Raw genomic sequence first — 26,109 nt, 5'->3', positions numbered from 1 at the left:
TGAAATCACTTCCCTAAGTAATGCTGCTGTTTGTTAAATGTCAGTCAGTTCTTTAAAATGCAACTTTACTTTAAAATGGAATGTAAGGGTTTTTTTCCTTTTCTAATATTTGCTTAATTAGTCATTTTATAATTCATATATTTCAAGGAACCTAAAAATTTATAATTGCAGTCTAAAACATGCTCATTTAGACGGACAGTGACACCACAGAAAACGTAAATCCATTTTGAGATGTCAAAATTTTTATTTTTGTGGACAGTCTGGTTTTGTTGTGGAACCAAACTGAAGCATTGCGTTGTTTGCTGTAGTTTTAATCTTCAGCCTCTGTTGAACTTGGGTTTGCTCATAGCCTTGCTTCTGCATTCCGACAGTTGAAAGCAGTTGTGGTTACCACATAGTGTGCTGGGTTGACATTGAAAACCTGTCAGGCAGTGTGGTCATTTCTCCTTTTGTCGTGTCATCTGGAGACACGGCACAGTTTCTTGGAGGATGTGGTGCAGCTTTTCCCTAAAGCCGTGTGGTTGTGGCTCATGTTTATTTTAGTAACAGCACCTGTGAGGTGGCTGTTGGCTTTGATTTATAGCTGTCTTAGCCTCTGCTCTGTTGACGTGTGGGCTGCATCATTTGTTCTAGCTCAGCCCTGATGCCAGAAATACCTGCATGCGCTGCCAGTGTTCGCCGTGAGAACCACTCAGAGCATGTTACCCGTTCTAAAGACCCGTGTTTGCATTTTCTCAGAGTCCGTCCTTCCCTGCTCTACACTCTGCTAACCTCCCAGCATGCACCACACACATGAATGGCTACAGTTTCTCTTACTCAGTGATTGTTGTGTTAGCAACAATGTCTTTAAAAGGCACATTTGTCATAAGTGCATCATGTAGAAGATGGGGATGATGTGAGGTATAGACAATGTATTTATATAGAAATCATAAGAGATTAAATGAAGGGACGTGAATAGCACAGAGTCGAACCTTATGGAAAGTAAAACCTATGTGTTTGCTCTAAGTAGACACTGTCAGTCCTAGTATCTAGGAGGCTAAGATCTTACAGAGTAAGATTCTAGTCTCAGAAAACCAAAAAGAATAGCTAGGTGTAATGTCACATGCCTTTAACCTCAGCATCTGGAAGGCAGATTCAGATGGATAATCTGAGTTCAAGGCCAGCCCAACCTACATAGGCAACCTACATAGCGAGTAGTTCCAGGACAACCAGGACAACCAGGGCAACGCAGTGAGATCCTTTTCAACAAAGCCGAATAACCAGAACTCCCTTTTCCTTATGATCATATCTATCTCGTGGTTTTATTTGAATGTCTTTCCTTTGGCTGTGGTGCTGTGAGCTGACCTCCATGCATGCTGAGCAGTGTCTACTCCTCAGGTCAGTTTCAGGGCTCTCTTGGCTCCTCCTCTCTGGCATCGCCTTAGCTGCTCCTGCAAAGCTGTTTGGAGATGGCTCAGACATTCCTTACAGAATGTGATGTCTTTGTTCTGTCCAAATGGAGAGGAAATGGTCCTTGTGTTGGCACTTGTTAAAAATGTTGTCCCGAGCCATAGTTGCATAATCACTGTTTTGTTTTGTTTTTTTAATTCATGATATTTTTAAAATAAGGTTGTGTTTTATAGCCCTGACTAGTCCTGAGCCTGAAGTCTTCTGTAGAGCAGCCTGGCCTCAGTCTTGCAGCAGTGCTCCTGATCTGATCCTGAGTGCCAGAATTATAGGCAGGGCCACAGCCCCTGACTAAGTTTTTATGTCTCTGTTATTTAGTTAAATATTGACATTGACCCGCAAGGTATGATGAAAAAGCAGTTTAAAAGCTGGGCATGGAACTCAGTGGCAGAGCAGTTTGTCTAGAATGTGCGAGTACCTGGGTTAAATTCCCAGTGCCACAAAATAGACAAACAGAAACACTTATAAAAGTTGTTCAGGTACCAACAGCTACGTTGATAGTAGCTTGTTTGTTTCATCATTGGTGAGGGTACTGCTTTTTAAGTCATTTGTTCTTGTTCAGCATTTATTTGGTCAAAAGAAAAGAGTCCTTTAGTGAGATCTCCACTACCCTAGCAGTATAAGACCTATAATCTCAATTCTAGAGGCACCTGGACTTGCTCGTTAGGCCCTTACTGTTCTTAATGGATTCTCATTTGCCTTCTAGGCCAGCATGATGGACCGCTGCCCAGGCAGCATGCTGGGTTGTTGCCAGAGTCTCTCATTTGGGCATATATTGTCCAGCTGAGTTCTGCTCTGCGTACCATTCATACAGCAGGGTTGGCATGTAGAGTAATGGACCCAACGAAGATTCTGATAACCAGCAAAACAAGGTACTAGCATTTTCAATGTTTTGAATCTAGGTTAACAGTCTCTTTATTGTGTGTGTTAAGTCTTCTGCCAGCATATGTATATGTACACCATATGTGCTTGGTGCCTGTGGAAACCAGAAGAAGTTATTGGGTTCCCTGGAGTTAACAGATGGTTGTGAACCATCCTTAGAAAGTTTGACAAGGGTCACAAAGATATTTGGGAATAAAGACAAAAGTAACGATGCCACTTTTTCATATAGAACCATCATTCTTCAATTGCACCATAAGTTAGAATCTCAGACTGGGGGTCTCTACCTGCACAGCTGTTTGTAGGAAGTCTGCAGAGTTTGCATTGTTAACAAGTTATTGGATGATTGTTGACTAGGTTCTAAGTGTTCAGGATAATAGAGTGAGGTGACAGACACCCTAATGTCAGCTAACTTTTTAGTTGCTGTAATATTCTGCGAGTTGTTTTGGGCAGTATAGCATCTGGGAGTGAAGGTAGTGGCTGGACCCAGAGTTAATACCGATAGTCTCCTTCCTTGGGAGGCTAGCAGCTGGGGCTGCAGCATAGAAAGAAACCCTATGCGCATACACCCAGTAAAACCAAACCAAGAAAGCCCAAAAGTGCCCTGGTCCATTTTCTTGCTGTTACTTGCCTGGTGATACTTGAGGGAGGTTTGGCTTTTCTGAGCTTCAGCGGTGCTGCTAGATGGGGCTGTGACTGGAGTAACTTCGCTGAGAGCTTTGAGGCAATGCAAGGAAGACACTAGGAGCAGTGCCAGCTGCATTCATTTAGCAAGGTTGGAAGTAAGTAGTTTCCTTTCACAAGTCCAGCAGCTTGTATGTTACACATCATCACCTCCACTCTCATCACACCATTTAATGTCTCTCAGCCTGAGTCTCGTGATCTCTGAAATGGTTGGTTTTGTGGGTGGGGAGGATGGAGATAGAAGTCAGTCATTAACATTTTAGGTCCTGTCGTAATATCAGGAGATGTTAAATATTCCTTAATACATACTAAGAAAAGTATAATTATTTTCTTTAAATTTTTTGATCCCTACAGGTTACGAGTAAATTGTGTAGGAGTTTTTGATGTTTTAACATTTGATAACAGTCAAAATAATAATCCTTTGGCGTTAATGGCTCAATACCAGGTGAGTAAGAATTAGTATGGGTGCTTATTTTGGTTGTGTATTTTTTTTCCTCTTAGGCTAAGCTTCGTTTTAAAGTGTTTGGGGTTTTAAGTCTTCCCCCACTCACTGTTTCAGGCCTATTAGTTTACTCGTAGGATGCTTGTCCTTCTAAGTATTTTCCAAGGATTGACGTTAGAGCTCCCTGTTCTGTGTTTTTCCTTTGTTGTGTAAAGCCTGTCATTTCTTGTATATTACCAGAATTTTATTATTCTCTAAATTCACTCTATTATTTCTTTTTTTTTTTTAAAGATTTATTTATTATATGTAAGTACACTGTAGCTGTCTTCAGACACAACAGAAGAGAGCATCAGATCTCATTATGGATGGTTGTGAGCCACCATGTGGTTGCTGGGATTTGAACTCAGGACCTCCGGAAGAGCAGTCGGTGCTCTTAACCACTGAGTCACCTCTCCAGCCCCCACTCTATTATTTCTTATTCAGGCTCTATAGTGTTCTTAGCTATTTTGTTAACTATTTCCGTACTAATATGCTACTGGATAGAATTTCAGGAAGCCATCCTTGGGTATGTAGTCCAGTGGTAGAGCAGTTCTTAGCGGATTCCAGGCTCTGCATTGCCTGCCCTGCTCCAGTACTGCAAAAAACAACAAAGAGACTGTCCCCATGGGGAAGGAGTAGGAGTAGGTGCTTCCATTTTGATTGCCGTGTGTCAGGAAGCTGGGGTAGCCGGTGTGTCTTGCAGTGCTTCACGTTGGGACATGCAGCTGTGGAAGAAGTCATGGGAGATTTGTTCATTTGTGTTTAGCTGCATGTTAACCTGAGGTTTGAGCCAAGGCAGAGTGGTTTCATCACATGAACAGATGTTCTGTTGCCCTCCACTGTTGAACTTTGGTTTGTTTCAAAAGAAGTTTTAGTTTACATTAGAGTAAGGCAAGAACAAAAGGCAAGGAAGTGATGGGGTGAGGACTAAGAACCCTAGGCAGTGTTTTTGGCTTCATGCAACAGTCTGTGGCTATTGAACCACAAGCCAGGCTATTTGGGATTTAGAAGTACTCGGGCACACATTTGTATGCATGCCTTTCCTGTCTTAACTCCGCTTGGCTCTGCCTACCTTAGCAGTCTGCCTTGGTTTACACTGGTATGGTATCTAGTAGGCGCTGTGGGAAAGAGTCCGGATGGGAGCTCAGCACTCACCCCCGGCAGCAGCTTTCTTCCATCTAAATGTGGTTCATTCCTTCTCTTTTCTTGGAAGATTATTTATTAGGGTCTGCTGCTGCTGCTGCTGCTTTATATGTAGTAACTAATTGGCCTCATTTTTATCTCCATCCAAAAGTGAGCAGTGAGCTAGGCGTGCACTAGGGAGGAGGCTGGAGGCAAGACAGTGAGCTTGAAGTTAGAATAAACTGGCTACTTTGTAAGGCAGCCAGAATGTGACTGAAAATTACTAACTACTAGTGAGCTGAATCTGTCTTAAGAAAGTTATACTACATTTTTGGATAATATTTAAAGTCAGTACTACCAGGAATCTAGAACCTTCTTGTCCCACTTGAAAAATGAAACTCACGTCTTAAAATTATCAGTGTTCTATTTTAGATAGAACTGTCTTTTGAGGGGCTGGGGATTTAGCTCACTGGTAGAGCGCTTACCTAGGAAGCGCAAGGCCCTGGGTTCGGTCCCCAGCTCCGAAAAAAAGAACCAAAAAAAAAAAAAAAAGAACTGTCTTTTGAAAGTTAGTATCTGACTAAGGAGCTATGCACAAAACCTTGGATTCAACCTCCAGCACTAAAAATATCTCTGATTAATATAAAATAAGACTAGTTTGAATGTTCTGAGTCACTTTTTTGTTTTTTTGCAAATGGGTACTATTTTACTTTATTGTATAATACCTTGTAAAATGAGGCTCTTTTAAAACGGAGAGATTACCTTGAATTACAACCAACCAGCCTTTTTTTTACAAGCCTGGGCAACCATTTTGTAAGTCAGAAAGTGCCTTTATTTATAAACTGTCAGCTTTCAAACAAGTGTCACTTTCTTTAGTTTTCAGTAAAATGAATATGTCAGGTTTCTTTTCTCTTTTTGTTGTATGTATGTAGAAGATTTTTATATAGACTATTATAGCAAGGCCTAGGAGGGATTTATAGACAAGCCCAAAGGGGAGGTTTAGTTTTTGTTTTGTTTTGGTTTTTTAACAGAAAAGAGAGCTCAGGAGAGAGGCATGCATTGTGTCTTGTAGTCTTATTTCTCATAGTCTGTTTCATACTCGTGACTAGAGACTTGACTTTCAGTAAAGTGGATGTAAGCAGAGCCATAGATAGACTCAGAAAGAAACAAGAGAGACCGAGAATCAGGAAGACACTGAAAGTGAGTTGGGGGAAACCTCCTGAACTCGGCAGTGGGGGGAGAAGCAGGCGGAGGTCAGAAGCAAAATAAGTGGAAAATTATGTAGCTGGAAAATAAGGGGGGAAAATAGAGTTCCTAGAGTTTTTAATGCTAAAATTTCTTAACTAATGAAGACTGTTAATCTTTTATTAAAAAGACAGTTGTAATGTAAACTGGTGTGTGTGTCTGTATCTTATTTCTGCAAGTGGATGTTTGCATCCTGAGTCAGCTCTAGAGAGGCGGAGCACTGTTTCTTTAAACCCACATAAATCACTCTCCTGTGTACCTTTGTTTTCACATAGGAAATGAAATATTCTAGGAGGAAGGCATCAAGCCAGGATGAAGCCAGACTGAGACTTGTTCCGTTATAAAGATTGGGAGGCTGTCTGTTGGTGCAAGCTGTTCACACACTTAATAGATAACCGCCTATAGGCTACTTTGCTGACCATGTTGTATTGAAACCGTGTAGAAATGCAAAATACTCTGTATTTCTCAAAGCCAAAGGTTTTATAATCTCATCAGCATAACTTGGGAGATTTCATTTGCTCTTAAGTTGACTGAAGGACTCCTGACATTCAGTAGTGCCCTTGCCAGACAGGGATGACAGTAACACTGTCCCCACAACTCCCACCCTCCCCACCATACTCCTGTCAGGGCTCCTAAATCTCTTCTGAATCCTTGGCTTCTTCCAATAAATTCAACATATTTTGTAAGTTTACTCAGTTTTTCTCCTGACCATAGAAACTCATGTGTAAAGTGTCAGGCCCACACTAGTAGTTTTGAATCAGATGTTGAGTTCGAACAGTTAAATGTTGTCTTAAGCTCTATTTAGGTAAGATGGTGGGGATAGCCATTCGTTGCTGCAGTTCACTGGTGATTGCCTCAGAATCCCTGGCTCCCTACACGCCCACTTCATACCCTTTCACGGCCTAGTGCTTCTCAGCCACTAGGAATGTCGTCAGTAGGGACTTTGAGACACCAACCCCTAGACTTTACCGCTAGTGGGTAACACCAAAACTCAGGAGAGCAGGAGGCTGCTTACGCACCATTTCTGTTTGGTTTGTGTTTGAGCTCTTTGGAAACTCCTGTAAGAAACAAAAATGGCTCAGTAGATGACCCGCATGCAGTCACCAACTCCAGACCCCAGACCCCAGACCCCAAGCATTTATAGAAATCCTCAATAACAACTACTTGAATGTATATTGAGCATAAAGCAACTGCGTTCCTTTAGGCATGTGATGGTTGTCTTTGCAGAGGACTATTCCTGGGGGCCATTTTGTCTACTAGAGTTGTAATTAGTGCTCAGAAGAATAGTGGTCCTCAGTCTGCGGGTTGTGATCCCTTTAAAGGTCAAATGACCCTTTCCCAGGGGTCACTCAGATTCTTAGAATTCATAACAATAGTGAAATCAGTCATGAAAGGAAACAGCAATGAGAACAATGTTATGGTTAGGTGTCACCATATGAGGAGTCATATTAAAGGCTCACAGCATTAGAAAGGTTTTGAACACTGCTTGAGAAGGAAAGCCTCATGGTAATGAATTGTTTTTAAGACAAATGGAGGAAGGGGATAAAGAATTCAAAGACCTTTACCATCAGTAAGCGAAAATAGCTCTTTGTTGGAAAACAAAGACACGGGTGTCAGTGATGTGTGCCATTTTGATGTTCTATAATTGTGTTCTGAATGCTTGCTTGTAGTGGGCTGTCTTGTCACCTTCACATGGCTATCTTGAACTCATGAAATGTGTTTGGTCACAGTCATCTTAGCAAAGCAAGCATGTGGTGACCCTCAGTTCTGTGAAACAGGGAAGAGTATCATTTGTATTTAAAATTTTAGAATAAAAATACAAACTTTGGGGCTCAGCACATAAGGACATTTATCATGTTAGCCTGGAGACCTCTTGAGGTGGATCTCTGTAGCCACGTGTAAGGTGGGAGGAGGAAGCTGACTTCAGAGCTGTCTTGGTGCCGGCCTCAATCTCCGCCCACCCTGCCAGCCCCAGTGATAACATAAAAGCTTTTGGAAGTAGCAGTTCCATAATTGGAGTGTGAGTTGTTTACAGTGATGTTTCCTAAAAGTGTGGTCCTAGAAATGCATTCATTAGGATGCCTTGGATGCCTTAAAATTTTTGGACCTATTCATCAAATGAGACAGTGAAAGAGAGGCCCAGAAATCCTTTTCAGCAAAGTCCCAGGGATCCCGTCCAGTAGCCACACACTCCCCCCTCTCTGTTACAGTGTGCTATTCCTGTTAGGTGATGTGTTCAGTGTGTTTGAAAGTATTCCTGTAAAGTAGAAATTAAACGGTATGTTTATTCTCTCATGTCAGCAAGCAGATCTGATATCATTAGGAAAAGTTGTGTTGGCTTTGGCTTGCAACTCTTTGGCAGGAATTCAACGAGAAAATTTACAGAAAGCCATGGAATTGGTGACAATCAACTACTCCTCTGACCTGAAGAACCTCATCTTGTAAGTTTTAATAATTCATGAAGCAGAGTGGTCCTCTGTGGTTAAGTTAGAAATTTCCTCAGGAGCCGCCCACTGTGTAAAGTCAGCAGACATGAACAGCTGCTGACCTGCGGTCTGTGGCTACGAATGTGTTTCTTACGGTGCGTCTCTGAGCCAGTCTGTTAGTCGCTGGCTCAGGTGCCCTCTCGAGTTGTGCTGGTGCCCACTGGCTGCCAGCTCCTGGCTTGTACTGTCCTTCTGGAGAGCGCTACAGCTAAGGCGTGCACCACACAGCAGGACCTTGCTGTCCTCTTTCCACGTCCCCGGCCAGTGTTGCTCTACACCATGGGAGATGCTGTCAGGCGCCTCCTTCAAAGTCCACTTATGTACATGAACCTCTGCTCCCGGGGTGCGGCTCAACTGAATCAGACTCCCGGCGAGTCTTTGAGTATACGTTTGGGATAAATTTGACTTTCACAGTAGACTACCATTGCCACTGAAGGATTCCTTACTGTCTCTGACAGAAGCGGGAGGGCACACAACTTTTAATACAGCTGTGAGTTTAATCTAGGGGGAAAAATGCCAAGAAAACTCTTCCAATTTTCCCTATTATGTTCTAGAATCCATTAGAATTTATTGATCCTAATCAATAGTCTCTTTTAGCTTCCAGTGATCCTTTCTGCTCTTTCTGGGTAGCCCTGGATGATCCAGTTTCTTTTTGGACCAGCCCTGGGGTATGGAACTGGGGGATGGAGGATGGGGCTGCCCACCTGTTCTTTGTTACATTGGCCTCACTGTCTGGCTTGTGAGACACTGGAAGCCAGTGCTTGCCTGGGACCTAGACATAATCAGTTAAGATGATAAAGGTATGTGTGTGGCTCTAGCCCGAGTGTGCACCGTCCAGGTTACTCTAGACAACTGCAGACTGTATAATCTCTTAGATACTTCTTTTTTAAAAAGTACAAGTTGAGGATATTTCTAAATTTTCCCTCTAATTAGTACCTATTGAAAGTGGATAAAAATACGTGAGGCTTCATATATTATTCTTTTTAAATACTTGAAAGTTTCCTTAGATAAAAGTAAATAAGTAAAAAATTTACTTCGTTAGTGACAATAAAAAAGTAAATAAGTAAAAAGTCCTGTTTTATTAATTACATAAACATCACTAGACCTACTCTTTGACACGAATTGTACTTAGTTCTCAAATATATCTGCAAACAGGGTGTCGTGATTAGCCCCATTTTAGATGCAGCACGCTGAGGCTCAATATAGCAGAGAGCTTGTCAAGGTGGCCACAGCTGGTCATAGCTTTTAGTCTGACTAGGTGAATGTTGTCAATGTTAGTGCTTACAGTGGATAACGAAGATAATTTGTGCAGTTCTAATCATTTACTCATCGAAGGGAAGCTTACATGGAGGTTGGAGAGATGGCTCAGCAGTTAAGAGCACTGACTGCTCTTCTAGAGGACCCAAGTTAGTCCAATTCGCAGCACCCACACGATAGTTCACAATGGTCTGCAACTGCAGCTCTAGCAGACATCCACACAGAACACCAATGCACATAAAAGTAGACAAATCTTAAGGGATAAAAAGAATAAAGAATGCTTACTATATGCCAAAATCTGAGAAGACTTTAATAAGAAATTAGCAAAATTTTAATCCATCTTTTAGATGCTTACAAAAGACATCTAACCGTTGGCTGGAGAGAGGGCTCAGCAGTCAGGAGAGTATTGCCCCTGCACAGCACTTTAGCTTCCAGCACCCATATCCAGCAGCTCAGAACTGCCTGTAACTACATCTCCAGGGCATCAGCTCCTCTTGGGCCTCCATGTGCACCTGTTCTTGTCAAACCTTACACACACACCCACACCCACACCCACACCCACACCCACACCCACACCCGTAAGTTAAAAAAGACATAAAAGCAACTAAGTTGTCTGCCTCAGTGAAAAAGAGGTGAACTGGTCCCTTGTAAGCTCTTAGTCTGTAGAGATTTCCCAGAAATAACAGGTAATAGACACACGAAATCATGGAGCAGAAGACAGTTCTTTTGGGCTAATTCAGTTTTGCACAATTTAAGATTCGTTTTTAGACTGAAAAATTATTTTGGGTTAGGTATGGTGGCATCTGCCTGTAGAACCCAGGGGTTTAAAGCCAGCTTGGGCAGCCACTGCCTTGAAAGCAGCAGGCAGTTTACCTTTGAAGAACAGGAGGGAAAACTCCCCATCCCTCAGCCTTCCAGTGTTTTAACCCTCAGAATTCTTCACAGTCATTCGGTGTAGCACTGTTAACACAAAGGGCTCGAGGGTGGAAATGGTGGAGTGTGGCCTTCTTCTGCTCTCCTTTCCACATCTGTAGGTGTGAGCACAGAGATTTTGGACCATTAAAAATGTTCAGGGGGGGTTGGGGATTTAGCTCAGTGGTAGAGCGCTTGCCTAGCAAGCACAAGGCCCTGGGTTCGGTCCCCAGCTCTGAAAAAAAGAAAAGAAAAACAAAAACAAAAACAAAAAAATGTTCAGGGAAGGGAAGGAGTTACTCAAATTTCAGAACGGAATTAATTTGCATGAAAAGTACGTTTTCAAATTGTGAGCGCCAGATTGTAGTGACAGCAGCATCTGTGTGCTTGTGGCTGTGTTGTTATTAACCCATGCTCACCATTCATGGGATTCTTGTCTGTCTTGGTATAGGTACTTGTTGACTGACCAAAACAGGATGCGGAGTGTGAATGACATCATGCCCATGATTGGTGCTCGGTTTTACACTCAACTGGATGCTGCTCAAATGAGAAATGATGTTATCGAGGAAGACCTTGCTAAGGTAGCGTCTAGTTACTGTGTGGATGGCGTAAAGTGCAGTGTTCACTGAGCCGACTGCCTGGGATCCCACTGTGACGCTCTTGTTCACACGAGGCTTGATTTTACTCTCTAGTATCCTATTCATGGTCGTGCCTAAAATACTAGTTTTGTTTAGTGTTAGTATTTTCAATAATTCCTAGAATTGATGAGTTGCATAATCTTGGGTACCACTATGCACAAAACTAGGCGTGTGTTTAAGAGCAGACCCAGCAGTGTGGGAGTGTACCTGCTGCATGAGAATGCTGTGGGTAGAGGGTATTGTTTTAAAACCTTGGTTTCTATTCAGTTGGCTGAGACACTAACATTCTCTCTCCCTTTAATGTTTTATAGGAGGTTCAAAATGGAAGACTGTTTAGGCTTCTAGCAAAATTGGGAACAATCAACGAGAGACCAGAGTAAGGGTTTCCAGTTTTTACAGCATGTTTTGAACCAAGAGTGCCAGTTTGTATAAGGAATGAGTGGACTACCTTCTTAATGTTTTTATTTGGAAAAGGGAAGTTCTCACATGAGGGGACCATAAAACTGTTAGCTGTTAAGAGTTGTTTCAAATCACAGCCTGGGTGTGGCTATTCTTAAGAATCTATATGCCATATTGGAAATTGGCCGTGGAGTACAGATCAGGGAAGGAGAGAAGCCAGTGCTCTGTCTCCTGCTGAAGCCTGATCTCATCAGTTTGTCTTGGTCACTTGAGAGATACTAGAAATCTCTCGGTTGTAGTTTGTCTATTCTTTCCTGTGAAAATGCAACTTTATACACGTCACTATTGGTAATGAAGTGACACCATTTTATGCTGTTTCATTCACCTTTTAAGTTAAGAGTTGATGTCTGTACTTTGTTAATTGTTGAGACAGTCTGGACAGAGTTGCAGTTGTGACTAAAGTATGTAAGTTACGTATCAGAATTGTGTCACTTCTCCTAGAGGTAGGTGACAGGTGCTCGTGGGATTTTCTTTTAGGATTTATTTTTGTTTCATGTATATGGGCATGTTGCTTGCATGTGTATTGTGCACTGTGTGAGTCTCTGGTATCTGAGAAGGCAGAACGGCATCAGATCCCCTGGAACTGCAGACCCAGACAATTGTGTGTCGGTGTGTGGGTGCTGAGACTCTAGCCCCGGTCCTCTGGGCCATCTCCCCAGCCCCATTTGGCTGTTTTCAAAGTGAAGAGTGTGCGAGTCATTTGTGATAATGTTCCTAATGAGAGGCCGCGTGTTGAACCGGTTTGCAGACCTGTTTCCGCCTTTTCACGTACTCACTCCGGTACTTCAAAACAGGACTCCTGTGCTCTGTGACTCTTGTACCTGGTGACCACCCTCCTCTCCTCCTTCATGCTGGCCTACTGCGTAGACCTGAGACACTTGTTCCCAGGGTTGGCATTGCTGGGAAGAGGTGCATGCCACTCTGAGTGTTGTCCCTTCTCTCCTTTTTCAGTCCTGCTCTCTTGGAGTTGGTCATTGTTTCCTGTGATGAGCTTAGGCAGATAATTCTACAGCATCCAGCAGTAAACTTTCTGGCAGTTACAAAATACTTTGAAAAATATTTAGCCTAATGGTCCCCTTCTCGCCACCTGTGCTCGCCCAGGCTGGTCGTGCCCCACGGCTGCCACATTAACACTTTAGCTTGGCATGTCTTCTCCCATCCCGGCAGTCTTTGCTCCTCTCTGGGGTGAATGCTTTCTTTATTGCTTGCTTTTTTTCTATCATTTATTCCCTGTCAAGGGAGCACACCCTCCTGTAGCATTCACCTCTCATGAGAAATCTAAAATACTTTTCTAATTTTATACATTATTGATATGTGATTTTATACATAAAATTCTAAACTGTCCTTATAAAACGAATTTGGAATTGGGCAGACTCCTACATGGTCAAGCCTGCTGGGCTTCTCCCTCTGCCCCGTGACGGAGGGAGAGCTGGAGACAGACAGGTTAGCTACCTGGCCGTGTACTATGGAGAGCATGAGCCCAGGTTGTGCTGTACATAACGCGTTGTCTCCGGTGTGTGCTGTGGGGCAGACCGTGCTGCAGGGGACCTGGTCCTGTAGAGCAGCAGTGGACATATCAGGTGCCAAGAGTGTTGTGAGGGTCGTTGGTGGTGTTCCTGAAAAAAACGCTCCTTAAAGCTTGGGATTTGTCTGTTGTGCTGTGCTGTCGGTGTGTCCTTGCCTGCTGTAGTCGCCTGTGGGGCTGGTTGTCTGCTGTGCTTAGGCTTTCCCTCTGTAGACCTCGCTTGGTGTGCTTGGTCTAACTGAGCAAACCTTCCTTTATGACTGTGCGTTCAGGTAAAGAGTGTTGTTTTATACTTTGAAATGGATGAATGATCTCATGTGTTCTAGATGCTTGTGACTTCTTTCCCTCGGTCCATCATTGCCGGTTCTCTGAATTCTCTTTCCTCTCCGAACCCCCTCTAGACCCACTGGCCCTTCCTAGTTTGCTCAGTGCTGTCGAGTTCTTGCCAGCTGCAGAGCATGATTTTTCTGGGACTAGCAGCCTCAGCCTCCTCCTTCCAGGACAGGCTCACGATTCAGCCCCGTCCACCCTGTTCTCAGAGCACTATGTAGCGGGGGATCCCTGCTGTCTCTGGTTACAGGAGTGACTGCTTCCTCCCAGACTGTAGGTTCCTCGGGTGACTTAAAACTACCAGTGACCCTGGTTCTCCTTCCTCGTGGCTGCACCTGCCGGTGAAGTGTGGAGGACTGAAAGCTTTCTGAACATGTCTCCCCTTTACACTCCTTGGTACAGCCTTGGCCCAGAGGGATCGAAGGACAATTTTTTCTTTTTTCTACTTTGTCTTAATCATAAAGATTGAGTAGAATGTAAGGGGCAATCATTCCTGTGAATCAAACGTTGGGAAGTGTGTTTCATGCACTTGTGGTTGACATTTTTTAAAGCACTTACAGGGCCCCTCTAATTTCTTATTAACCGGGGAAAATTAGATGAATCTTGAGACTGAAAAATAATGGCCATGTGGCATGTAAAGTGAGTTACTGAGATCAAATATTAACTCCCCAGGTTTCAGAAGGATCCAACTTGGTCAGAGACTGGAGACCGGTATCTGTTGAAACTCTTCAGGGATCATCTTTTTCATCAGGTGACAGAAGCAGGTGCTCCCTGGATCGACCTCAGTCACATCATTTCTTGTCTTAACAAGGTAATTTGTAAGGAAAAAAAAAATCATTTTTAGTAGCTAGGTTTCTGTCATTGTGTGTGTAAGTATGTGTGCCTGCCCCGTGTGCGCATACAAGGTCAGGGGACCTGTGGAGCTCGTTCTCTCCTTTCTGTGGGTGTCAGGCTTGGTGGCAAGCACCTTACCCGCTGAGAGCTCACCTGCCCTGTAGTTAGGTTTTTCGAGATGGCAGGAGAGAGCTGTAGTGTGCACTAGGACACTGAAGAAGACACGATGTGTATTTGGTGGACGTTTTCTAAAGTGAGGATTTTTGGCTGGGCATGGCGGCTCACACCTTTAATCCCAGCACTTGGAAGCAAAAGCAGGAGCATCGACAGCAGTGGCTCTCAACCTTCCTGATACAGTTCCTCATGCCGTGGTGACCCCCAACATAAAGTCATTCTCGCTGCTGCTTTATAACTCTAATGTTGCTACTATTATGAATTATAATGTAAATATTTGATATGTAGGATATCTAATATATGATTCTTTTTTTTTTTTTTTTTGGAGCTGGGGACCGAACCCAGGGCCTTGCGCTTCCTAGGCAAGCGCTCTACCACTGAGCTAAATCCCCAACCCTAACTAATATATGATTCTTTTTTTTTTTTTTTTTTTGGTTCTTTTTTTCGGAGCTGGGGATCGAACCCAGGGCCTTGCGCTTCCTAGGCAAGCGCTCTACCACTGAGCTAAATCCCCAACCCCCTAATATATGATTCTTAAGTGAGCCAAAGGGATATCTGATATGTGACCCACAGGTTGAAACACTGGTGTGGAGTTTTCCTGTGTGGCCCTGTCCGTCACCGATGGTGGTGGCCCCTCTTTGAGACGTTGTTTTGGCGACGTGTCACTTTGTTTTATTGAGTAGGATGATTGCTTGCATTCAGTATGTTTGCATATATGTAGATACATGCACACATATGGTGAAAGAGACCAAAGAGGGAAGGGAAGGAAGGGGCTGACACCCATGTTGCCCCATGATCTCCACAGCATGCACCTTGGCACACACAGGAGGAGGTGGATTCTGGAGTAAACCGTAGTCTTTGTATAAGGTTATGATTAAACAGGTAGTGATGCTCAGGGGCCAGACCTGGTCCACAGACTTGATTTTTTTTTTTTTTTTGGAGCTGGGGACCGAACCCAGGGCCTTGCGCTTCCTAGGTAAGCGCTCTACCACTGAGCTAAATCCCCAGCCCCTTGATTTTTTTTTTTTACTTGTTTATTTACTTATTTTTCTTAATAGCTTGCAAATTATGGAAATGTTGATAGAAATTCTAAGCCTCTGGTGAAATTTAAAGCTTTTTAATGAATCAATTAGTGGAATCCTGAAAGAAGAAACTTTAAGAAATACTAATGGAAACCATATTGCTCCAAACCCCAGCAGTGGAGTAGACGGTAGACAGATCATAGAGGAAGCCACAGAAATGAACTGATGAGAAACCTTTTTTAAATTAAAATGGAAGAAGCCCTTGCATGGTGACAGACGAGAGTAACCAAGCGCGTTCTAAACGCTAGGGCAGGCAGGGGCACCAGCAGTTTATTTCTTTGAATTCTTAGGAATTCTGACCCATGGTTAAGCTGTTTATGGAAATCTGAAAGGGAGTGTGACAGACATATTGTCATTGATTATAGTATTTCATTATCGTTGTCAGAAATATCCTAAAATAGACTGGGTCAGCTCTCTTCCTCACGATGTGAACTGCATATCTTTTCATTCCTTCCGACTTTCAGCTGGATGCCGGTGTGCCAGAAAAGATAAGCCTGACCTCCAGGGACGAGAAGAGCGTGCTGGTGGTGACGTACAGTGACCTAAAACGCTGCTTCGAAAATACCTTTCAGGAACTGATTGCGGCTGCCAATGGTCAGTTGTAGTATTTGCTAAAAGTGATGACAGGGCATGGTGAAGGACCAAGCCTATAGCCAGTTTGCACTACGGCTGACCTATCCTCCCATCTCCTGCCACCAGGGGAATGAGCAGGAAGGAGCGAAGCTTCTCGCACGTGGCTCAGGTGCTCTGTTACTTGAGAGGAAGAATGTCTCACTTTGTACGCACTCTGGCTGCCACTGGCCTCCGAAGAATTTATTCAGACTAAGGTCACCTTTCGGTGAATGATGCTCCTGCTCCTGGTTTTCCACTCGTGTATGCACTAATCTTAATTTTTTTAAAGACTTTTCCTGACCTTTGACCTCCTGCCACATTGTATGCTTACTAAGGGAATTATTTGCAAGGACACTGGGGAACAGGAAGGGGGCAGCTGATTGCTCGCCACTGAGAGATGCAGAATTTGCTCTTGGGGGATGGCCAGGTCAGTAGTTCCTAGAAATGCCGTGTAGTGCGTAGTCAGTCCTTAAGAGTGTCGTACGCAAGCTCCAGCTGCCGGCCACCCACGTGAGCTCAAACTGATGCTTGTGCTGTGTTTAAGAGCACTCAGAGAGAATATCCCTGAGTTCTCAGATATGAATTCCCGTTTGTTGATTTAAATCCTTTTCCAGGTAACGATCGGAGCAGTAACTGAAGGAGCAGGCGCTGCTCTTCTCCAGGTTCATCCAGAGGCTTCTTCAGAGAGGCGTCTGCCTGCCAGTCACATACACTTAGATTGACGTAATTTTTAATAGCAAAATGAAATTGTGCTGAAGGCCTGAAAGTTGAGGAGTTACATTACTTTAGGGTCTTTCCAGTTTGCTTTTTCCCCTTGAACTCCAGCTTTATAATGGTACTTACACTGGATCTGGACTCACTGTCGAGAGAGAAGGTGGGCTGAGCACAGCAGTGGCCTGATGCTTTGCGGCCTGGCTCTGGAGGACACTTTCCTGCTGTGCCTTTGCACTCACTGCTTAACCCAAAGTAACAGGACTTTCGGTCATCTGAGAAGGCCATCTCAAAAGTTGCAGTTTTCTTCCTTGGAACTTTCTTACTATTTGGACATGCAGTTGTCGCCAAACTCAAGTATTTGTGGGACTTGTGGTCACTTCGATACTGAAGACTGCCAAATACATTGGGATTTTCTCCTACACAGCCGCCATGAAGACTCCATCTCCTTCCCCGAGCCGCGTGCTGAGCGCGCACTGGGTGTGCACCGCAGAGCTGGGAAGAAAGTGTGGGGACTCAGAGGGTCGGGACGGACTCCCAAGCACTTGCAACTGATGTTACTGTCTTCGTTTTTAACAAGTACACCTATTTGTATATTTCAGAGAAGTTTTTAACATTTCTCTGTCCACTTTTTATAAGCTTTAAAATGATTTTTCTCTGCCTTGAGATTTGCATCAAGAAAAAGCACCTCTCTTCACCGAAAGCTTTGAGGACTAGAGACACACTTCACACGTCTAACAAGCACGTCTGCGTCCGCGAGCGGTAGCATCAGTCGTTAACAAGAAAATTAATTATTGCATTTGATCTGGATGGATTTTAAAAGAACATAATGTTCAATATTCAAAGGATAATGACCATTTGCCACCATGATGTTCCTTTTATTTAAAGGGAACAAGAACTTTGAGTGTAACACACAGAAGTCTTTATCATTAGCTCATGTATTGAGGAAGAGCAGCTGTCTTTTTATATGTTTTTTGACAAATCATATTGTAATTCTTTTGTACAAAAAAGAACTACTTGTATTCTAGAAGAAATATGAAATGCTTAATTTATAAGCGGGCTGGAGATTTTTTTCCAATATTGTTTTCTTTGAAAATGAAAGGGGATCATCTATTTTAGTTTTTGGGGGCCTGGGAACTTTTTGAAAATTTTCATTTGTGGACCAATGTTATGTGAATGCTAAAGAAGGGCAGGGGTAAAATAGGGCTTGAATCTCTTGTTCCGCATAGACCAGCAAACTCCCCTCTGCAAGGCAGGTTCACATCACAACCCCAGAGAGTCTGCATCAGAAACGCTAGTTTGCTTCAGCCCCTGGTAACCTCAGGACTTGGTGTGGGTATAAAAGGTAGTCAGCTGAAAGTTTTCATAAGTAAATATTGTCAGCCAGAAAACAGTTGGTGTCAGGTAATGCACATTTTTTTAGCTTTGTTTTATATTTATTTTCATTGGGAATGGTTTTCAAAAGAATTCTTGAGTTCTCTGCTTTGATAGGTTTCTTTCTTTCTTTCTTTTTTCCGTTTTTTTGTTTTGCTTTGCTTTTTTTTCTGGGAGCCCTCTGTTCCACGGTGTAAACCCATATAGGAGGTTGTCTGAAAGTTACTATTCAGTGCATAGGAAGAGTTTACTATCTGAGAATATCGAATGAAGGACGTGAACTCACCGTGACTTCCTGTGTGACAACACAACACGGAAAGGACAACCCTGAAATCATGTGGTGTCGCTCACCTCAGCTGTGTGCCCATCTCCAATCCCGTTAGTGTGTTTACTTCATTGCAGATGCCTTTGAGGGAGCCCTCTATTCTGCTTTGACCTTGGTTCTGTCATGGATAGCAACATTGTCTCTAAAAAGCACCAGTATGTTTAAGTTCTAATGTCACGATCCCAGTACCTGTTTCTCATCTTTAACCCTGTTTTCAGTCTCTATGTGTATAGCAGTATTTTTTAATAAAGAATTACAGAGATAAACTTATTTTTGTTCTGTTATTACCCATACATGGTCTTGACTGGGTGTTTGAAGGCTGTTGCCTGTGCATTTTGAAGAATTTCTGCCTTTGGGTGGAATGGTGGCAGATCTGCTCAGTGCTTTAGCAGTTACTTGTTGATTGTGTGTCTTCTGTGTCCTTGAGTCTGTGCTGAGACTAAAACTTAGAAAAAGAGACTACTTACCTGACGGTGGGGAATGACACGAAGCTAGTTCCGTCCCCTCTTTGGGAGGGAAACGAGGGCCTCCCACGAGCTGGCTGAAGACTCTTCTAATTGAGCTTCCCCCTAAAGCTAAGTTTATCTCCCGTGCCTGTGCCGCGTGCAGAGAGACACTTCTGCAGTTTCTCCAGACACGCTCCAGAAGAATGAATCATGCAGAATGTCGTTACTGTTTATCGAGCCTGAATAGTTAGTGTTTGTTGTGGGATGCTGTTGTTTGTCTTGTTTTTTCCTCCTGTGTGTTTGAAATTCCTGTGATCTGAGGAGTTGAAAGTACAGAGTGGGAGGTCAGTCAGGGAGCAGGAGGCTTGAGGCAAGAGTGGCACAAGGATCAGGGACAGGAGATGGCTGCCACCTGAGGGACTGGCAGATGGCCTGACAGTAGAAGAGGGGAGCTTTCATATAAAAAGAAATGTGTAGCTATTTGTGGATCCGGATAGGGGCGAGAGTGGACACTAGTTTGGAAGGTGTTTTTGTGACGTTAAAGCCTGGTCAGTGGTCCACTTGGTGACCTGGGACACACACAGTGGTACTGCTCCCCTTTTCCTCACCCTGCAGTCGAACAGCTCTGGGGCAGCACATCGTTCTCCCAGTTTAACACAAACCCACAGAGGAGATCTCCCTCCACACGGACTACTGGGGTAGAAGGACAAAGGCTGGTTTTAAATCTTGCTAACAAGCAGTGTGACAAGGTGGGTAAGAATCCAGCTAGCTGCAGAAGACCAGGGTGGGAGTATTGGCCCCACTGCTGAGCACCTCGAGCCCTCTGTGACTTTGGCCAAGCAGCTCACCCTCAGAGCCACAGTGGAATGGACTAGAATTCACTCATCAGATACTAACTGACTATCAGTGTATGTCAAGCCTAGTTCTCAACACTAAAAGAGAAGACACTTTCCTAATGCTTGGAGCTTCCGTTTCTCCTTGTAATAACATGGACAGTTATTTTTGTTGCATTTACATTGAGTCTTCTAGGCATGCTCTAAACTATACAGAAGAGTAAAGGGTTTTGGTTGGGGTGAGAGGACACTAGAAACCATTCCCCTTAGATACTGGCAACTGTAATGTAGTATTTAGAAGTTAATTGTGGTTAGGAGAACGAGTTATTTGCCAGATTTAGCAAATAGTTGAATCTAAATATTCGAGAGTATAAACATTTTTGGCATACGCCTTTTGCATGGGAAACATTAATACCAGAAAGATTACCTGTAATTCTCATTTACCTGGCCATGTTTGCCCCTCCAGACATGATGCAGTTTCAGAGGGTGGCCTGGCACAGAGGTCTTGCTAAGCTGATGTGAGCAAGGACTTGAAGGACGTGGGGTTGCCAGTCCCACAGGCAAGTGCAGCAGTGTCGCAGGACAGAAAAGACAAATGCAGCTGGGGCAGACAGTCAAGACCTTGGGAAGCTCCTAGGAAAGACAAGCATTGGACTTGTGGATCATCTGTTTTGCCTTCTGCCCTCATTGGAGGGGCTGCTGGACAGTCGTGAGCAGAAGAGGAATGTGACACACTTAAAGATCATTCTAGCTAGCGTGTCTAAGACGGACCAGGGAAGAGGTTTTAGAGGGGAAAGAAAGCATCTGGCCAGGGTGGCCCAGAGAAGGTGCACAGTGTAGGATTCTGGTTGTACTTTGAAAGCAGCACCAGCATAGGATGAAGAAGAAGAAAATGAGCTTTGGGATGGCTAGAAGATTTCTAAGTGTCGGGGTTTTAATAGGGGCAGAGGGATCTGGGAATGGGACAATTAAGAGTTTGTCCTGGAGCCTGAGATTTTTACACATTGTACTGGCTGACTGTTTTGCACCAAGCCTAATGGTACACATACCCTGTCTCAGATTCTGTGGGCCAGGGACTTGGGCTGGCACATCAGGAATGACAGTAAGTTTAACTTTGGAGCTTGACTGAGTGAGTCACACGGCAGGAGCTGGCCTGTCTGAATGCAGGGCTCTGCCGAGACTGTATCTCAGCACCTTCCCATGGCCTGGCACGTAGTGAAGCGTTTGGAGAGCGTGTAACAAGAGGTAGGCAGAAAATAGGCCACCAAGTCATGGTATACAGTGCTGTCCCAGTGCTGTCCCTGAGGAAAGGGGACTTAGGAAAGACTGAGAGGAATGTAAGCACTGTTTAGGCCAGCTGAAAGATAGGCTCAGAGCAGTGAGAGGAAACAGCAGCTTAGCATAGTGGCATTTGGAGTTCAAGGCCCAGGACTGATCTGTGCATTGAAGATCCTCATCGGACAGTTGCCAGTTAAAGTCATGGTGGTGATTGGGGTGCTGAGCCTAGTTGAAGCTCCCAGCCAGAGCCCCAGAGCAGTGTTCAAAAGTCAGAAAAGTGAGGTTCAGCTAGCCAGAGACAAAGGAGAAAGGGGAGAAGGGAATATTTCCTGAAATCAAAGTGGAGACACGCATACACACACACACACACACACACACACACAGTGGGTGCATGCACACATCTTGACTTTCCCCAATGATGGCTGAAATCGTAAGCCAAATAAGGTCTTCCCCTCCTATGCTGCTTTTTGCCAGGATATTTTTTCAAAACCGAAATGAAATTAAAGTAAAAATTGGATCGGAGGAAGTGAGGTCAGTGCCATGAAACACAAAAGCTTTTCACTGAAGGAAAGTTACTGACTTGGTTACTCTCAAGGTGGAGTTTCACTCTCCGTATAGACCAGGTGGCCTAGAGCTCTCAGAGATCTACCTACCGATGCCTCCTGAAGGTTTGAACTCAAGTGTCACCACATGTGCTAGAGAATTACAGTTTTAAAGAGATGTGCGTTAAGTTGGCCAAGAGTGGGTTCGTGATCGTATTTATGGACAACGTGACCATTAATGTTAATGGTCAGGGTCAGCCCTTGAATCACTTAAGAAGACGGTCTTATCCCAGTTACTTTTCTATAGTTTCTGCAAAGTGCCAAGACCAAGCAACTTTTAAAAGCATAACATTTTCATTTGTGGCTCGTGATTCCAGAGCATGACCCTCAGGGTATGGAGGCAGGCAAGTAGGCATGGTGCTGGAGCAGCGGCTGAGAGCTTAACCTTGATCCAGGCAGAGAAAGCATTCAAATATGAGCCTGGGAGTCCTTCTCATTGAAAATACTGCGGGTCTCCTGGAGGTACTGCCTTCATTGGACTGGTTTGTAGACCTGTCAATGGACAGGTTTGTACAGCCTGTTGTCTTAAGCTAATTGGTAAGAAAATGGAGGTCACTTTGGGCAGCACCATTCTATAGGCCAGGGTCTCAAACTGTCTCAAGAAATGAAGTGGAGCTGAACATGTCCAAGCATGTAGCATGCATGTAGCTAGTTATCTCTGCTCTTGACTACATGGTATCTAACTAGCCCTTTTCACCTTTCTACCACCTTGACTCCTTGGAGTGGGCTATAACTTGGAATTGTGAGTGAAAAGACTCCTCCCCTAAGCTGCTTTTGTCAAGCTATTGTAGCCGCAGCAGCAGAAAGAAAATGTGTGTGTTATACATGTATGAGTGAGTGTGCTTGTCCACACGTGTGCATGTTCAGAGGCCATGTCTTTTATCACACTCAGCCTTATATTTTAAGCTAATATTAAATATTTTATTTTTACGTATATGAATTTTTGCTTCTGTGTGTGTGTGTGTGTGTGTGTGTGTGTTTGCACGTGTGTACCATGTATGTACTTGGTTTTTGTGGAGGCTAGGAAAGAGCCTCAGATTCCCTCGAACTGGAGGTGCTGTTGTGAGTGTCCACGTGGGTGCTGGAAATTGAACTCGGCTTCTGTATAAGCATCCAGTGCTCTTTACTGCTGAGCCATCTCACCAGCCTGCCTGCTCCCCGCTCCCACCCATCCATCTAGAGGCAGGGTGTCTTAGTTACTTGTCTATCACTGTGTTAAGACCCCACGATGAAGGCAACTTCCAGAGGAGTTTATCAAGGGCTTACGGTTTCAGAGGCTCAGAGTCTCTGACCACTGGGAAGCAGAGCAAGGCAGCAGGCAGCCAGGCATGGCGCTGGGCAGTAGCTGAGAGCTTATCTTGATCCACAAGCACAGGCAGAGAAAGCTAAACGCTAATGAGGAATGGCTTGTGCTGTTGAAAACTCAAAGCTCACCCCCCCCCATTGACACATCCTCCAACTAGGCCACACCTCCGAATCCTTCCCAAAGAGGTCCACCCCAGCAACTAGGACCAAACATTCAAATATATGAACCCACTAGGTCTATGATTATTCAGACCACCAGACAGCTCCTCAGTAGATCTGCAGCTCACCATTCAGCTAGATTGACTGGCCACAAAGCCCCAGGGCCATCCACCTGTCTCTGCACAAACACTTCCACTGCAGTTCTGGGGTCACAGATGCACTTCTGTGCTGGGCTCTTAGGTGCAAGCTGCAGATCTCCTTGTGTAACAAGTCTTTTGTTGCTGTTGTTGTTTTGTTTTTAACCAAACTCAGCCATTTCCTCAGCCCCAAAGACTTTTTTCAGAAACTGTACCGCGGTACCAGATGAGGACTAAGCCACCAGGCTGCTGACCTGGAGCCTCTGCAGAACAGCGTAAGTATGAGCGAGCACACGGCTCCTGCCGCAGCACTCAGTTGAGCTGGTTTTAAAGAGGTGGGGAGAGGAGTTGGAAACCAATTACATAGGCAAAACCATTCAGAGTTCTGCCATGGAGGACAAAGGGAAAAATGGGATGAGAGATGAGAGACGGATATCTATCTGTGTTGTCCAAAGGAAGCAGGAAATGGAGGGGAGTTGGTGGGAAGACCCATCGAGAGCACTATTGTGCTTGGGGTGAGCCATTGGAAGGGGAGGCTAGGTAAATGGACACAGGTGCCAGTGGGTGTGGGGGACATGTGAGAGGGACTTCAGAATTCTTACAACTTCTCTACATGTCCCAGTAGACCCAAGACCCAAGTCACTTCCCAGCACCCACAGGGCAGCTCTCAGCTGTCCAGTTCCCAGGGATCACACACACAGAGCCAGGTAGAACAGTGCCGTACGTACAAATACATCGTTTTTTAAAAAACAATTCATTGTGGGTTTCTCTTGGTGTAACCTCAAAATAAGTCAAGCATCTGCCTCAGTGTATTTTAGAGGTGTTGCTAATACAATTCATCTTCTTTCGTGTATTGAATTTTACTTGGGGTTTTTTCTGGTTTTTTTGTTTGTTTGTTTGTTTTTTGGGGGGGTTTTTTGTTTTTTGGTTTTTGGTTTTTTTTTTTTTTTGGTACTGTTGGCAATGGAATTCAAGCCTTCATGTATGAGGCTCCACGCCTGAGACACATCCCCACCATAGCCTTCCCACTTTTTAAATGGGTGCTAGGTGGCCAGAGGTGGAGCTTGGGCAAAGGCATGAGAACATCTGTGAGTTCTAGGCTAGCCTGGTCTATATAATTCCAGGCTTGCTAAGACTACAATAATGAGATCCTGTCTCCAAAAGTAAAAGTGCTAAATGGTAGGGTATTTTCTTTTAACGGTTTTTTCTGAAGGACAGCACACAAAAACACACACATACACACACACACACATTTCCATATATGTAAAAGTTCACAGACAGTATGCAGCACAGTGAATCATAATGGTGGTCTCATTGATCCCAAATTGGGTTCGATCTGGGGTCTAGCTTTTGCTGTCTTACTTTCTCCCTTAAATGTCCATAATTCACAGTTGAAAGCTGACCATCCCCATATTTTTTTTTAGCATTCCTCATCTATGAAAGCCCCAAATCTGGAGATGTGTTTTCATGCTGTGGAAGTCTAAGAAACATTGCCGGGTCATCCCACTGCTGAAGAAGTGAATTCTCAAATGTCCTGTCACTTCCCAGAGTCATGAGAAAATATCTATGCTCTGACACAAGGCTGGCTCCTGAGACATTTTTCAATCATTTCCCAAAAGAGTGACTTTGTTATGAAACCAGACATTTTCTTAACCCACCCACCCCCAGGCTACCATGTAAGCTCAAAACCCAGGGTCTTTAAAATAGTTCACATTCCTTCCCCAGCCCTGAGACAACAGAGTTTCTCTGAGTAGCTCTGGCTGTCCTGGAATTAGCTCTGTACACCAGGCTGCCAGGCTGGCCTCAAACTCAGAGATCCACCGGCCTCTGCCTCCTGAGTGCTGGGATTAAAGGTGTGCACCACCACCACCCAGTGAAACTCAGGGGTGAGAAGAAAACTCGAGAAGTTACCTGCTTTGAATACAGAAACAGCAAAGGTCTTCCAGAGAGGATTCAAGGAGTAGCTATGCAGCATGGAGAGCAAACGCATGCTTGCAGGGAAAGGCGAACTGGCCCCGAAGTACAAGCTAATGTGCTGGGACTAAAGGCATGGCCACCACTGCCTGGCCTGTACTTAGATTCTTGAAGACTAAACGTCTTTTACAAGTTTGTTGAGCTTGGCCATTTATTCTTTCTTGCCTCTGTACCCAAGGATGTTTGTTGAACTTCTCACCTCTCCTTGTGTTCCTCCAAGCTCTCTGTGCAGGATATTATATATCAGCCAGATAGATGATAAAAAACATGTCTGCCTGAATTGTCTCCCTTCCAGGGGGTAGGCCACAGAGCCAAGTGGAGTCAGCTAAACAGGAGCACTCCTCTTGGGGGAATTTCTTTTGTTCTATGCTTTTGTCGTTGCTTCTCGCATGTCCCCTCTAATCTGCACGTGCACACAGTACACACACCCTGTAATTGTGGTAATTGTTTATCAGTTGAAAATTAGTGTTTAGGGGAGACTGCCTGTTTCTAATTGCGGGCTCTTCAGAGGCAGTCCCGGTTTCATGGTGGTACTCATTTTGGTATTTCTGGGCATGTTGTCTGTGATGGTTGGCTTTAAATACCAACTTGCCACACCTTAGAATCACCTGAGCAGGGAGCCTCAGTTGAGGGGTTATCTTGACTGCGTTAATTGACCTGGGGAAGGCCCACTTTCTGGTAGTTGCCTAGATAAAAAGCACTCAGAAGAAAAGATTACTCAGCCTTCGCCTGCCTGGCTTTCCCTTCTCAGGGAGTTAATTTACGTGGTCGATGCTGCTGCTTTCTGTCACTGAGACCA

The 26,109-nt window shown here is 44.2% G+C and overlaps 1 protein-coding gene across 19 annotated transcripts in view; it reads left to right on the top strand.

Annotated features, from left to right (window-relative positions):
* The window catches only part of Pan3 (poly(A) specific ribonuclease subunit PAN3), a 117,173-nt gene extending 98,331 nt beyond the window's left edge, over positions 1 to 18,842 (top strand). For 8 of the 19 annotated variants that reach the window (XM_087578725.1, XM_087578724.1, XM_087578721.1 and 5 more), the window contains 8 exons: positions 2,153 to 2,318; positions 3,364 to 3,454; positions 8,159 to 8,298; positions 10,964 to 11,093; positions 11,462 to 11,526; positions 14,137 to 14,275; positions 16,019 to 16,148; positions 16,781 to 18,842. In XM_087578725.1, the coding sequence (XP_087434851.1) occupies positions 2,153 to 2,318; positions 3,364 to 3,454; positions 8,159 to 8,298; positions 10,964 to 11,093; positions 11,462 to 11,526; positions 14,137 to 14,275; positions 16,019 to 16,148; positions 16,781 to 16,803 (884 nt within the window). In that variant the 3' untranslated portion in view covers positions 16,804 to 18,842. 19 annotated transcript variants of the gene reach the window in all.
* Positions 18,843 to 26,109: the final 7,267 nt, after the last annotated feature.

Source organism: Rattus norvegicus, chromosome 12 (assembly GCF_021556685.1).
Source record: "Rattus norvegicus strain SHRSP/BbbUtx chromosome 12, alternate assembly SHRSP_T2T, whole genome shotgun sequence".
In the NCBI taxonomy this organism is placed as follows: Eukaryota; Metazoa; Chordata; class Mammalia; order Rodentia; family Muridae; genus Rattus; species Rattus norvegicus.
The sequence above is the reverse complement of the archived record's forward strand: the minus strand, read 5'-3'. Positions and strand labels throughout refer to the sequence as shown.